The sequence below is a fragment of the Drosophila miranda genome, chromosome XL, assembly GCF_003369915.1.
Source record: "Drosophila miranda strain MSH22 chromosome XL, D.miranda_PacBio2.1, whole genome shotgun sequence".
NCBI classification, from domain to species: Eukaryota; Metazoa; Arthropoda; class Insecta; order Diptera; family Drosophilidae; genus Drosophila; species Drosophila miranda.
In genome coordinates, this window is record NC_046673.1 from 22,319,276 (window position 1) to 22,333,789 (window position 14,514).

Genomic DNA, 14,514 nt, shown 5'->3' on the forward strand with positions numbered 1-14,514 from the left:
ACAGCGAGGGCAGGCTCTACAGCATTCGAGGGTAATGGAAATAAACGTCTGAAATAATTGATCAGATCTATCTCTCTCAGATCTCCATCAACCACAGCAACTCCAAAGGCTATGAACGGAAGGCATATGCATTGACCATCCATGGCTCCAACATCCATTGAGATATGTTCATTTACAGCCCAAAAACACGACAAATTTCGGTTTTTCCTTCCCGCTCACTCTTTTGCTTGGATTGGAGCCAGCAGTGCTCGCACTTGGGTTTTAGTGATTCGAAGCAAGGATTCGTATTGAACGAAAGCATTCAAGAGGGCTCCAATTGACTCTCACCTTCTCCGGATAGACTTTTGACAGACTTTTATTCTTTCTTCTTTTGCCCTTCTCTCAAAAGTTGAACTCTTGTCCGTTACAGCCTTTGGCTCTCTCTCTTCTCTCTGGAACTTCTTTTGCTACCCTCGCGGTCTGGGCGCTGTACGTTTCGTCGTCACCGTCAGCGTTGTTCTTCCACACATCCGCATCCATTGGCTTGTTGTGGCGGTCGCATTAACCCTTCACAGACGCTCGGTGGGCGCCGGCAGCAGGCGCCGGCAGCAGGCGCCGGCAGCAGCAGCGTCAGCGGCGCCGCCCACGTCAACGCTAAAAATAATAGGCCGCCTGTGTGCATACAAATGAGTCCCAGGACGAGGACGAGAACGTGGCAGTGGCAGCGCGAGCAGCAGCGGCAGACTCCAGTCAGTGGTTTGATGTGGGCTTGTTTGGGATGGGGGTTGGGGTTGGGGTTGGGGTTGGGGTTGGGGTTGGGGCTGGGGCTGGGGTCTGGTCTGGGTTCGAGCATGCAATTATCCCAGCTGTCCGCCGACGCCGCCCACTCGCCCACTCGCCCCTGTCACCTTTCAAGCCTTTCTTTTATGGCCATGCTCTGGCGCCTGGATGCACTTTTAATGTGTGTGTGTGTGTTTGGGTGCTTTCCTTTTTTTATTGCAACTATTTGCATGACAGCGTATAATAATTTACTCGTTAAAAAAGGAATCTCACTTTGGTGGCATAATTAACGGCATCTCTTTGCTCCCCCCCCCCCCCAACCCCCCTCCTCTTTTAACAGCCGCCCTACCACTTTTCACCATTTTTTTTTTCTGTTCGTCCTTTTTCCATTTTCCATTTTATTTTTATTTATTTGTTCAAGTCGCGAGTTTTGCCGTTGACCTTTTTTTGTCTTTTTTTTGGCATGGCAATTGTCTGTTTTTTGTTCTTTGTGCCAATATTTATTTATCTCTTTGCTCGTAATACCGTTACTGGTAAACAGGGGTGTATTATAGGGACAATGGGGGCATTACGGTTTAAGTAGTGCGACAGAGAAAGACCTCTGCATTAAGATTGGATCATTACTGCAGCCAGAATCACGAAATATGCCGGAAGAATCCACCAAAATTGTAATAATATAATGTATAATTTTATATAATAATTGCGGTAATATTGAAGATAAAATACAAGACTTTTCTCCAAGTGATTCCTTTTGATGATTAGGGATCGATGTTCTCCGAATTGTGGCATGAAAATGGTATGTCTATTGATTTAGGATCTCATGCTCGATAAAGTACCCTCTTTTTCACGATTCGCGGGTATCCCATTGTCGATCCTACTCCGACTAGTAGGGCCCTCGCACTTGTTTCATTTTTGGTTTATTTATTTTGTTCTTTGGCGCTGGAAGCCTGGTCTTTGGCCACATAAATATATTATTTATTCCCATTTGTAATGCGCACCTAGGCGCACATAAATTACTATTATATACGCTTCTTTTGCTCCTGAAAATCTTCCTTTTTTTACACACATTTATGTACTTTTTAATATGTATTAATACATATGTATACATTGGTATATTGGTATATTGGTGGGGATTTTCATTGAGGCTTTTTGCTGCTGCTGCTGCTGCCGGCGGCCCTTTGAAATTTATCACAATCGATGCTGGAAAATTTGTCATGTGATTTAGTGTCACGAATTTATTTATAAGTTAATGCCGGAATATGCATTTTATGGCGCATTTTGCAGGGCAATTAATTATTCATTTAATATTATAAATTAATCACACACTGTTCGCTGTTGTCGCGGTCCCAGCTGCTGCCCCATCGAATCACGTACGAAATCACGGTCTGGCAGAGGCGGTGCCGCAGTCTGGGGCTAAGCGGGGCCTGGCCTGCCCCACCGTCATCGATCGCTGCGGCATCGTTTGTGGCACTGCTTTTCCATCTACTAAAGAGATCGGAATGCTGAACGGGGGATACATTATACCAGAAGATACCAGTAAAATCCCCAAGAAAACAAAGATTTGCTATTATTGACCATTTCCAACTACAATTGAATCATTTCCTATAACAAATAACAAACAGTTATTTGCGTATCACTCGTATCGCAATCTGAATATCAATATCGTCGTTACACAACGGAAAATATAATTATAATCCTGCTAATTGAATCCTGAAATCAGAGGCAAACAAATTGCATACGTGACTCGAAAAATGCCATGGACATTAGGGGCATCATCGTTTTTGCATTACTTTTGCCTCTAGAGGCCGAAATGGTGGAGGGTACCAAAGGAGTTTGTGGCCGTTTATATGTGTATTTTTTTGTAATCAAAAGTTAGTTTTCTTTAATTTGATGTTGAGGCAAATTTGAAACAACTTTTGGGTTCATATTTTGAAAATATTTATTGACTTCAAGAGATCTTTTCTTCCTCTATTTTGTATACCTTTGCCATCAGTGTATTTCGAAGTTTATTTTGCATTTCTTTTGTAGTTTTCCCCCCGTCGCTGGCGATTGTGGCTTCCTTTTTTTCCATTCGGTTGTGGCTCTTTTCTGGGACTGCCAAATGCACTCTCTACATGACCAAACAGCCTGCCAGTCGCCATTATTCAAAAGCCCACACAAAAAACACTATAAGAGGCATGGACAGACGGAGATAGACAGCGAAATGGATAGTAGGGATAGAGGGATAGAGGGGGAGCCGTTTGGAGTTTGAAAAGCTGTTGCCAGTTATTGTCTGTTGTCTAGCCCTTAAAATGTATGCTGTACTCGAAAGTACGAGTGTATTTGCCGGCAGGAGATAGATAGATATATGTATATATGTATGTGCCTCGCGCTCCAGTCCTCCCTGGCAGCGTCCTGGTGCGCTGGCATGGCCATCAATAAATAATAAATTGCCTATAAAAACTGATAAATTCATTGATGAATCTCCAAGAGAATTCCTTACCTCCTCTGCTCTCCATACGGGTTTTGTACATGGCCATAACGCCCCCCACTCTCCCTTAAAGTGAGTAATGGAAATTCATGGTAATAAATGTATGAAAAAGGCCAGACAGAGACAGACACAGACACAGACACAGAGAAAGCGGAAAAGCCCCCCAAAGGACATCTGAATGCGGCTTGCACTTTTTGGTGGCCTCGCTTGCCCCTTGAGCCCAGCCCTGGCCATGGGCAACGACAGTATCAGAGATGGTAATGGCACTATTTGAAGGGATAGATTCAATGAATACTTTGATTCAAATCCCAGCTCCCAATCATTGATTTATCTGCCTGTCCCTGAGGCTCCATAGCTCCCTAGGAGGCAGAGGAGTAATGGGCATAAGCGGTACATTATGTCAATAGGACTCGGAATTGTAGACCTACAGAAGGGGCAGCAGTTCGTTTGAAGCGATTAAGGTTTAAATTACAGTTTCATTTGGTCAACAACACACTTTTTTCAAAGCTCTAGCCCAAGGTGTTTCCATTCCTAGCCTTCATACAATACAAACAGCTGCCAGTGTTGGAAAAAACAGCCAAAGCCGAAGAATCTTGGGGGGGACACACATGGCAGTATGGCAGAACTTTTTCCAAGGACCCCAGAAAATTAAAACCTCTGGTCAAAAGTCACATTAATATTGATAAGATTCTGCATTCTGGTTGATATTTCTTCACACAGGAGTGTGACTGGAAATTGTGCGTTGAGATATGGAAGAAAAGAGGCGATTTTCTCTTTTCCAGCTACACAATCCCTATTAATTAGGTGAATAAATCTCGGGTGTGGCCGTTCAGTTATGCGAAATTCGAACAGCAAATCAAAGGGATATCCCTTGAGGAATAGGGTTATAGAATATGCAAAACGGATAGCATATTATGCAGCAGATGAGACCATACATTTGTAGGATCTATTTAGACCAGGGAACAGAGTGGAGTCCCTGTGGTGCCCCTTTATTGGGCCCAAGGGGCACGTGAGGGGCAAAGAGAGGATGCCAGGATGCCATCCATCAATCCATCCATCATCTACTCTTGAGATACTAACCCGCAGTCCAGTCCCCCCCGAACCCCCAGAACCCCGCAGAAAAAGCAAAGGAAAATCGCAGACAAACATTATTTCCTCTTCAGTGTATTTTTTGTTGCTGTTAAATGTAATTTTAAGTGACGTCGCCAAAGTTGAAACGTGACAAAATTACAAAATATTTTGTAAGCTCTTAAAACCGATGATACTGTTGCCAGAAGAGAGCGGCGGCAACGGCGGCGGAAAGGGGCGAAGATGGGGGCGAAGGGCCGGCAGCCAGGACAGGCCATAACATGGCCCATAACAGTAAAAACAAATAGAACCAACACCAACAACGTAATACTTAATAACGTGCATTTTGATGTTGTCGCGGTTGAAGGGGGATTTCCGAAAGTTAAAGCTGGACGTGGGATGTGGCGGTGTGACGGTGGCGCCGGTGGCGCAAGTGGCGTCATTGCCGAAACCCGGACCAAGACTGAGCCTGGCATTGCCCCTGATATCGCCCGATCCTCCCATCACCTGCCCCACCAATGTACATATATTATCTGGGCTGCTGCGTCCAGACAAGTTTTCGGACGAATACGAAGGAGTTTTCGGGTTTTCTTCGGCAGCCGCAGCGATTTTGCCCCGCAACAAAGCAGAAAACAACACGTAACAATCCCGAAAACCCGTCGAATGTTGCCACACGAATAATATAGGGCCAAAACAGATCCTGTTTGGCTTTGATGGACAATGGAATGGGTGATGATGAATGCGTGTAAAAGTTCCCAAATGCTCATGTAATATTTATTGGAAATAAATCAATAGCTCAGAAAAGGTTTGCTTATTAACGAGCAGAAAAGCAAGGCTACTAGCTGGGTTCAAATGGGGTCAGAACGGAGTCCGAATGGAGTCCAAACGGAGTCCAAACGGAGTCCCAAACAGAGTCCAAACAGAGCCCAAGCGGAGTCCCAACGGAGTCCCAATCGGAGTCCAAACGGAGTCCCAAACGGAGTCCAAACATATTTAGAGGCATATTCTTAGCTCCTGGCTAAAAACAAATCAATTATTTCAAACTAGTCTCAAGGCTCTTCAAAAAGCCATTGTTCAAACATATTTTTCGAGCACGATTCGTGGGTTTTGTTCCACTGTGCCTAGGTCTGTAAAGCGCATCGTTAGCATTTCCATAATTATTATTATTATTTGTGCAACATAATGCAATGAAAGGTCTCTGGGAGCCCACACAGCTAGAGGGGGAGAGAGAGAGAGAGAGAGACAGTGCGAAGTGAATTAAAATGGGAATCCCCAGAAATGTGAGTTATACTCGGTGATAAAACATGACTCGGTTTTTGGTTCGTGGATTCGTTTTGTGTCAAGGCATGCCGTCCTTAAAATGTTCTGAATTCAATTGCGAACTGCTGCGAGGGGGGTTTTCAGAGGGGGGGATGGCAGAAGGGCGTGGTGTGGGTTGGGTGGGGGGTGCGTTGGTTGTCGTCTGCGGTTTGCCTTTTATTACGCCAGAGAAGCGGCAAAAATAATTTCGGCATGAATTGCCAAACGGAGAATGCACTCACTAATTAGATGCATAATTAGACCTGAAGTTTGGAGCCCAAAGCCCAGGCCGACAGCGAGGGGGCGTGGCGCAGTGCTTGCGTGTGGTATCTGTGGTGCGTGCGTGTGTGTGTGTGTGTGTGTGTAGCCGAGCAGAAGGCAGACCAAACCACGAAACCACTCTCAACTGTCGCTCCATGAACGGTGCTCTGTCGTGCCACACACTGCCTGCTCTGCGGTAAGGATGAAGCCTCTGCTCTGTGGCTTGCCTCGAAATCCATTGATCCAATAAAACAGAAGGTTATAGTCAGCCAAAGACTCATTCCTTGAAGGATCAGCTGGCGGGGTTTTGAGGTTTAACTTACTGTACAGTAGAGCCTTGCACGAGCGGCACAATATTGGATGTCACAATCCAGGCACAAGTTCTTCTTTTCAGGCAGAAGGAAAGCTAGAACCATTCGTTCTACCAAACACACAAAATAGAGAGTGAGCGAGAAAAAATAACCGAAATTTGCGGATCCGACGAAAACTGCTTTTTTCAGGCCGTTTTGGGCGTGCGATTCGATTGTTGGAGAGAGCTGAGACCGAATCCCACCGAATCGATTTGTTGGGACACTTTTAAAGGAGTATCATTGGCTCTCGTCGAGGGGGTCATTCGCAGCTTAGTTCTTATTAAGTTTTGAAGTGATTTCCCCAAAGAAATAGCCTTTGACCGGTAATTTCCAAGTCCATGGTCCATTTGAAGTCCTCGTTCATGACGATTCAATTACGAGAATGCAAATCTATTTCGTTTTCAAAGACAAGGATTCCATCTGAAGGAAGTTTGGGCCTTGGTTCAATGATCCGAGACCGTCGGAAGGGGCTGATCATGATCATGACGATATGTTCTGTCCATCTGTCCCTCCATTCCAGACACATTTCTGGCCAAAATGTTACGTGCCATTGGGCAATTAAGCGTTAAATAAGCTTTTATTAAGGATTGGATTCAAAATTGAGGCCGAGGCTTTTAGGATTGGCTTTGGCTTTTCCCATCTCGATACAGTTGTTCCGATTCTGTTCGGAGCAGCGTTCGATGAAGGTCTGCTTCCAACAAAGGCCACTAAAAGTAGGGCAACGACAGAGTGGGTCTAGCTAGTGACGAAGCACCAAATACCCTGCAAATCGATCTTTCCCATAGACAAGTATATCTTAAGGGGAGAATCGAGTGAATATGAATTGCCTATGCGATCGGAAATGTGTAATTTCTGAGCTTCGGAGCAATGTAAAAGAAAAGCCATTGCAACAGTCAGTCTATCCCTATCTCTCTTCCTCTCCCCCTCTACCCCCTGGATGCCTACTCCTTGTCACTTGCTGTGCGCATTTTTGGCCGCAAAAACTTGGGCACGTGCAAAGTGCACGTAGCCGGAAACAAATGACATTGTCAGCGCCCAGGCCCCCAGAACCCCATCCCCATCTCCATCCTGCTCCCCTGTTCTTGCAACCTTTTCTCCGCTCAGCTCAGCTCAGTTCCTCTCCGATTCTTTCTCCCCCTTCCCTTCCCATCCCATCCGTTCCTTTCCTTTCCTTTCCTGCTGTCGTGTCCTGGCACAACCGAGAAGAAATCCCAGCTAAGCATTTCCGGTCGCGTTCTAACGTCTCTTCTTCTGCTGCCTTCTACCATGTGCATGTGTGTGTGTGTGTGTGTGTGTGTGTGTGACCTGTACATGTGTGCCTGTCAGTGTTTGTGTGTGTGTGTGTGTGTGTGTGTGACAAGGCCATTAGCCATGGCGGCTTTGGCAGCCACAAAAGTTGAGGGCCCGAGCGCCTTGCAGCTGCCATTTTATGACAGTCTTTTGTTGTCTGCCCCACCGGCAGCCGCCCCTCCCCCAAATGCCTGCCAGCAGCTGCCACATGGCAGCTTGTTTACTGCCACACAGCAGTCGGCCGCAACAGCCAGCCGTGAGCGTCATGGGTTATTAGCAGACTTTCGGGTTGAATCAAATGACAAACTGACCAAAGCGATTTCCAATTTCCAATTTCCATTTGCCCATTCCGAATGCAATGGTTCCATAAAGTCAGTGTGTCATTGACTCAAAGGATTAATGAGTCAGAAATCAGAAATCAGAGAGTAGCTATCCTTTTCATTAGGGAAACTGAATGCCGATTCCTGAAGAATTGAAGCGGATTCTTCGACATCTTTAATCTAGAGAATGGAAAGGAAATGCATTCTGGATCTCACATCTCTGAAACTCCTCTCACTCTCTTCTGTCTGGATTCCTTTCAGGTGGCAGCCTCAGCAGTAGCAGCCCCAGCAGCGGTGGCACCCTGGACGGCATCATCAGCGGCGGCGGCGTTAGCAATGCGGACTGTCCCACGGACCTGTTCCGCTGCAACAACGGGAAATGCATCTCGCACCATTGGGTCTGCAATTACCAGAAGGACTGCGACGACGGCGAGGACGAGATGCAGTCATGTCGTAAGTGTCCATCAACAAAATAATTACCAATTAACAATCGGATATGCAATGAATTCGTTGAATGTGCCCGCAAAAAAAAAAAGAGTTAAGAGGAAATTAACGAAAATTTCGAGCATTCAGGGAGGGGCAAAAGATTGCCTTCTCAGAAAACGAAAGCCAAAATCGGTAAAAAAAGGTATATTTAAAGCAGTTCAAGCTACTTTTCAGGTGACTGCTTGGAACAAGCATTTTAAGCTACTTTTTCCCAGGTATATTCAGAGGAACTTAACCATTACGGTCCGCTCTTGAACGGCTTGTGCGATTTTGATGAAGGAAATTATTATAATGTTTTTCATCTGGTTGTTACTCCAAAAGAAGACACCCGGGACTGTGTAAAACGATTGCGCAATTCCCGAAAGCACCGATCAGCACTTTCGGATGAGCGGAATATTCAATATTTGCCTCGTTCTCAAATGCGAGACTAGGAAACGAGGTGGATGTTGAGGCTGATATAAAACTGGATTACCTTTCGGCATATACATATATGCACTTTCTAGAACTATCGAATTTCCGGTCGTTTACGTCTAGCATTTCTTGAACCCTAATTCAATTTGATCTTCGGTTTCAGCCCCGCCCGAGTGCGAGACGCCTCAACTGAACTGCGGACAGTACGTGTTCAACAAGACGTACTGCATTCCCCCGCACTACCGCTGCGACATGATCGAGGACTGCGAGGACAAGTCGGATGAGGCGCAGTGCAGTAAGTACACACACAAAACATGCACATACACATACAAGGAGTGCACACGGTCCGGGATGTGTGTGGGGTGTCCCCCCCAAAAGTACGCGTACAACCAAATTCAATCCCGAGTCAAGGCTGAGGGAATGGCTGAAGGAGCGTGCCTTTTCTCGCTTTCAATGTAAATTTGTTGACTCGACAAATATTGGTTAGGTTAGCTCGGCTCATCCTCGTCCTCGCTGCAGTCCCCATGCTGGTTACAGGCAGCCAATCCTTTCCCTTCTCGGTTCTCGGGAAAGGACCAACAATTTGCTTAGCAAAATGTTTACATTTTATTATACCAATTTCTATTTATGCAAATTTCAACAAATTCACATGCTTAGAGAGGCCGCCCAGACCGCAGCTCTTGTGTTGTCCTGGTTTTTGCTAACCTTTACTACACAAATACAGTACATACGCACACACATGCATAGATGGAGAGAGGGAGATAGATGGACAGACAGACAGGGCATATAGAGCCCTGCGGACGGTGCTCAGGTAGGGGCAAGGGAAGGGGCAGGGGCAAGGGAAGGGGCAAATTAGCAAAGGAAACTCAGCTCCACTCAACGCAGCAGCAGCTCCGACTTCGATTCGAGGCCAGGAATTGATCAATTTGATGCTGGGCCATAAATAGTTGTCTTGTGCGTGGCATTTGGGGGAGTGGGGGGTGGGCCAAACGCAAGGGTTTCGACCCTTTCGTTATCTCCAGGGGTGGTCCAGCTCCACCTGGGGAATGTACTGTTAATAATGATTTCTGCTGTTGAGAATTTCATGAATTGAATCAGAAATTACGTGCTCGAATATGTACATACAGGAGTGAAGACCTTCAGAGCTTCTTCAAGGATATTAAATGGATACTCTTTGGAAAATATACTGAAGAAAAACGAGTATGTAGAAGCGTAATGAAACTAGAAATATATACCGATTAATGGAGGCGACGAATAAAGATACAAAAGATCCATTGGAGAGAGAATACAAGATGCATTGACAGGGGCGAATGAGGATAATATTTTCGATAGAGAAATCGGCTGGAAAATAGAAATGCAAGTTTTTAATGGGAGGTATATCTAGACTAAAGAATGTAAATACAAAATTTAAGAATTTCCCACTAAGAAATGATATAAGACACAAGAAAAATAAGTGAAGAAGAAACTACAGATGATCTCTTCTTGCCAATCGCTGGTCTTCTAGCTCACCTTCTCGCTGGTCTTCTAGCTCACCTTCTCGCTGGTCTTCTCGCTCGTCGACGTCCCCTATTATTGATACAGAAATATTGCAGAAGTATTATTGAGTATATCCATGGCTATCTATTAAATATTTGACTTCTTCTCCCCGTCTGTCTTTAATTACCATTTTTGTGCGTATGTGGGGCAATCCTTGCGGGAGCGAGTACCGCTGATGACTTTAATAATCCACTGACAGACTCTCACGGTCTATGGCCCACATAGAGGCTTCCCGTCCGCGTGCTGCTCCTCCTGCTCCGCCTCTTCCTGGTGGCATGTTGTCTGCTCGTTGAGCAAAGAATTTAATGCATTTTCAAGAGCTCTCCGCTGGTCTCGCTCGGCTGGACTTTGTATAGTAGAAAGCTCTCTTCTCGCTCTCTATTCTGTCACCCCACACTCTCTCGCTCTCTCTCTCTCACTCGCTCTTTAGCATAAAGTTCAAGTGCATTCAGCTGGCAGACTGTGTGCCGTGCCGCACATTTTGATTAAAAGTTTTGGCCAGAGAATGCGGGAAGCAGCAGCAGCAGCAGGGGCAGGGGCAGTGGCAGAAGCGGAAGCGATGCAGCGGCGGGGCGGCGGGACGGCATGGACATGCAAATCGCCAAAAAGTGCCCAGGACTTGTAGAAGAGCATTTATTGCTTGTTATTTAAGATTTATGTATGCACACACAGCACAGGCACAGGCACAGACACAGACACAGACACGCAAACAAATATTTAAATATCTTTGAGGCGACCAATTTCTAAGTACCCGCCCCCCCTTCAAGCACCGCTCGCTGCCTTTTGTACAACTTCTGCTGAAAGCTTTGACGACTCTGACGGCTAGACAAACGCGGCACAACTTTGTCCTGCACTGCTTGCCTCCCTCTCGCTCTCGCTCTCCCTCTCGCTGGCCCTCTAAGCTCTTCGGCACTTCGCGTCGAGACGAGGATAGGAGCAGGGACGGGGGACGGGGGACGGTGGCGGAGGGGCTCAGGCTAGATGGGCAATTTGTCGACGGACAGACAGACAGACAGACACACAGACGGCCGTTGGCTTTACTCCTTTGGCGCAAAACTTTGTCGTGCCGCAGCCCAAACCCAATCCCAATCCCAAAGCCAAAGCCAAAGCCAAAGCTCTGGCAAAGCAGAGCAGAACCGAGCAGAAAGCGCACAAGATCAAGTTTAAATTTCATTTTAATTTAATAAGACGTTGCCGTAAAGAGAGTTCTCTCACTCTCACTCACACTCGCCCTCTCCCTCGCCCTCTCCCTCGCCCTCTCCCTCGCCCTCTCCACGGTGTCTGCTTTGCCCTTGCGCAATAATTTATCGCGCTTAAATGGCGACAAAATGTTCACTCTTATTGCGTTCTTAACAAATTTATTTTGCGTACGTGTCAACGCGTCGTCGTCCCTGTCGCCCCTGTCGTCCCTGTCGTCCTCATCGTCTTCTTCAACGTCAGGAGGCGCAGTCAGTGACAGTGACTGTTCCTGTCCTGTCCTGTCCTGTCCTGTCCCGTCCCTTTCAGTACCCAACGCAACCATATCATTTTCTCTACTTCTAGTTCTGATGCTCCCCCCCCCCCCCCCTCTATTCCCCCTCCTCCTGCTCGACCCTCGGGTGGGGAAGGGGGGCTGTCTGCGCTGTGCCTTTGTTTGCTTAATTTATGGCATATAAATATTAGAGAGGGCTTATTTCAACTATTTAATTACTTCAGGTGTTGTGCGGGCTGTCTGGGGGGGTGGCTATGTGTGTCTCTGAGGGGGGCTGGTGCGGTGTGGGGAGTGGCCTTAGAAGATAATCCATTTGCATAAGATGATAAATAAATATATGATAATTTATGTCCGTATATGTACTGTTAAATGTTAAATAACTACATCGATAGACATAGTAGGAAGACATTTGCACATACACACATGGATTGTCAACTGCATATTAATGTTGCTCCCAACGACGCCAGGAACATGCTTGAATCTGGATCCAAGCCCATGGGATAGTTGCAATCATGCTTGAACTGAAGCGCTTGACAATGGGGACATTCTGGGCACCAATCAGCACTTTCGGATGAGCGGAATATTCATTATTTGCCTCGTACTCGTCTGCGAGACCAAGAAACGACTAAAACATGGCGGGTTCCGACTCGAACGGGGCAATGGATGTCGACAATCCTTGATCTTCGACTGATCTGCTGACGTTATGCCTAATGTATGCCACATCCAGGCCTTAGCCTTCCTGCAGCCTTCACTTGGGGGGGACTTCTATCGTTCGCGGCTTCCACAATTCAACAGCTAGCACTGGGGAAATCTTCATCTTCTATTTTTCCGACCATCAAACAACAACCTTCTGTCCACCAAACCAACCGATTGAAGGTGATCTGTAGATAGGCATCTGAGATATCTTTATCGCAAAGAAGGTAGCGTGGATCCACAACGTTATTGTTACGAGATTTCCTCACTGTCGAGAGTCCAATGTGACCCTAACCCCACAGCCTCTTCCCCTTACGCATCAGCATCGCCAACGACATCGACATCGACTTGGGCTGCACTTAAAGAAGATACGGGTAACATAACCCGGAGTGTGGCATGGATACGGGATTACGAGAGGGGACATTTGCCGTTTTAATTGCAGGCAGCTGGCAGCAGGCAGCACGTCTAATGAGGCAGATATTGCTGTGTAAAAAAGTGCGTAAAGCCAAGAAGGAGAGAAGCCGACAGCTTAACTGGCTCCCAGCGCCCAGGCGGATAACTTAACGTCCTCCCCATTCAACTGTTGTCCATAAACTGTTGTCCCACCGCCCCCAAGCCACACACAAACCTCTCTGCCGTGGCTCTATCTGAGCTCGAGTCGTGGTTTGCGGGTGCTACTGTGACTGTGACTGTGACTACTGTACCGACGATTCCAGCTGACGTTTATTTGACTGCAGCTAAACGTGACGCGAATGTGGCGGTGGGGCGCTGGGGCGGTGGGGCGGTGGGTGTGCTGGCATGATGGCTGGGCGTGGCACTTGTCGCGCGTAATTACACAGCAGCACCCAGCACCCAGCGCCCAGTCCCCGCTCAGCCCTCGGCCCGCACCTCAATACACACGCATTAAAAGTCCTGGCTTGCAATAAAAGTTAATGCAGAGAACACAGAGCCCGGAACCCAATTAGAAAGTGTTTGGTTTAAAAAAGCTCAGCTACTAGGAGGTGGAGCAATGTGGTGAGAGGGAGGAGCGTGGTGCGGGGAGCGTGGAGGTAGTGCGGGATAAAGCTGTGTCAGTGTTGTTGTCGTCCGTGGTGTTTATAAAGTGCCAACAATGCAACGCCCTGCTCTCAGCTCCTTCTGCTCTCTTACGAGTTCCCGCCTCCCACGCTCTCTGCCCTCTCCAGTCCTCCCCTCTCCACTCTTCCCTCTCCCCTCTCCGCTGGTTAAAGTTCTACGCCGAACTTTTGCCTTCTAAGGGAATCGGGTGAAAAATGAAGCTGAAGAAGCAGTTACAACTTTTATGACCTTGTGCCGGCACCAAACTTGAGAGAAAGAGGATTTACTATACTATAGGGTGTAGCTCAGAAGCCCCAGAAGCCTCAGAAGCTTGGATTCCTGTATGGGAGGGAAGTAAGGCAGGACTATTCACGGATCAGATGCCTAATTAATTAGCTATGGAATATCCACTGAAATCGGAGCTATTCCATCAATGGGCGCGCTTACCACCAGAATGTATCATGCGTCGATATTGGGAGTGCTCTGAACTCATCCTGGGTTCAGACTTCAGACTTCAGACTATAAGAAAAGGGATAGAAATATTTGTACGCTCCATTTCTGAAAGTCTGATGCACGAAAATTCATCCATCATAAACACTAATCGTGTGCGTTCCATCCTTCCATCCATCCATCCTTCACTGATCCCAAAAAAAAAAAGGTGCCGTGTCCGCTCCTGGCAAAGCCCGACTTTTACAATTTATGTAAACTGTCGAAAACAGTCGACAACTTTGCTGAAACTTCTTTTTATTTTCGTTTCAAAGTCACATTTCCTTTAATAGTTTCCGGACTTTCAGACAGGTTTTTCTTGCCTTGGTTTCTGGTCTGGTTCATCGACGCATTGAAAATAATTACGCGATTAGGTTGGGATATGGGTAGTCTTCGAGGGTCCTCAGCTATGCCCCTCTTTGCCCAGCTCGTTGAACCAGAAAATATGGAATAAGAACAACAGCATACAAATGATTTCACAGCCTCTACAAAGTGCTCTAAAAACAAAACTCAAAATATGAGAAGAAACCTCAAGAAATGACGATCAAAATACTAGAT

General features: G+C 46.6%; 1 protein-coding gene across 1 annotated transcript in view; it reads left to right on the forward strand.

Annotated features, from left to right (window-relative positions):
* Nucleotides 1-14,514, forward strand: part of LOC108154696 (low-density lipoprotein receptor-related protein 2) — a 149,843-nt gene that overhangs the window by 116,295 nt on the left and 19,034 nt on the right. Inside the window, exons 3-4 of the mRNA XM_017285049.2 lie at nt 8,079-8,270; nt 8,878-9,009. Of these exons, the coding sequence (XP_017140538.1) occupies nt 8,079-8,270; nt 8,878-9,009 (324 nt within the window). The remainder of the gene's footprint in view (nt 1-8,078; nt 8,271-8,877; nt 9,010-14,514) is intronic.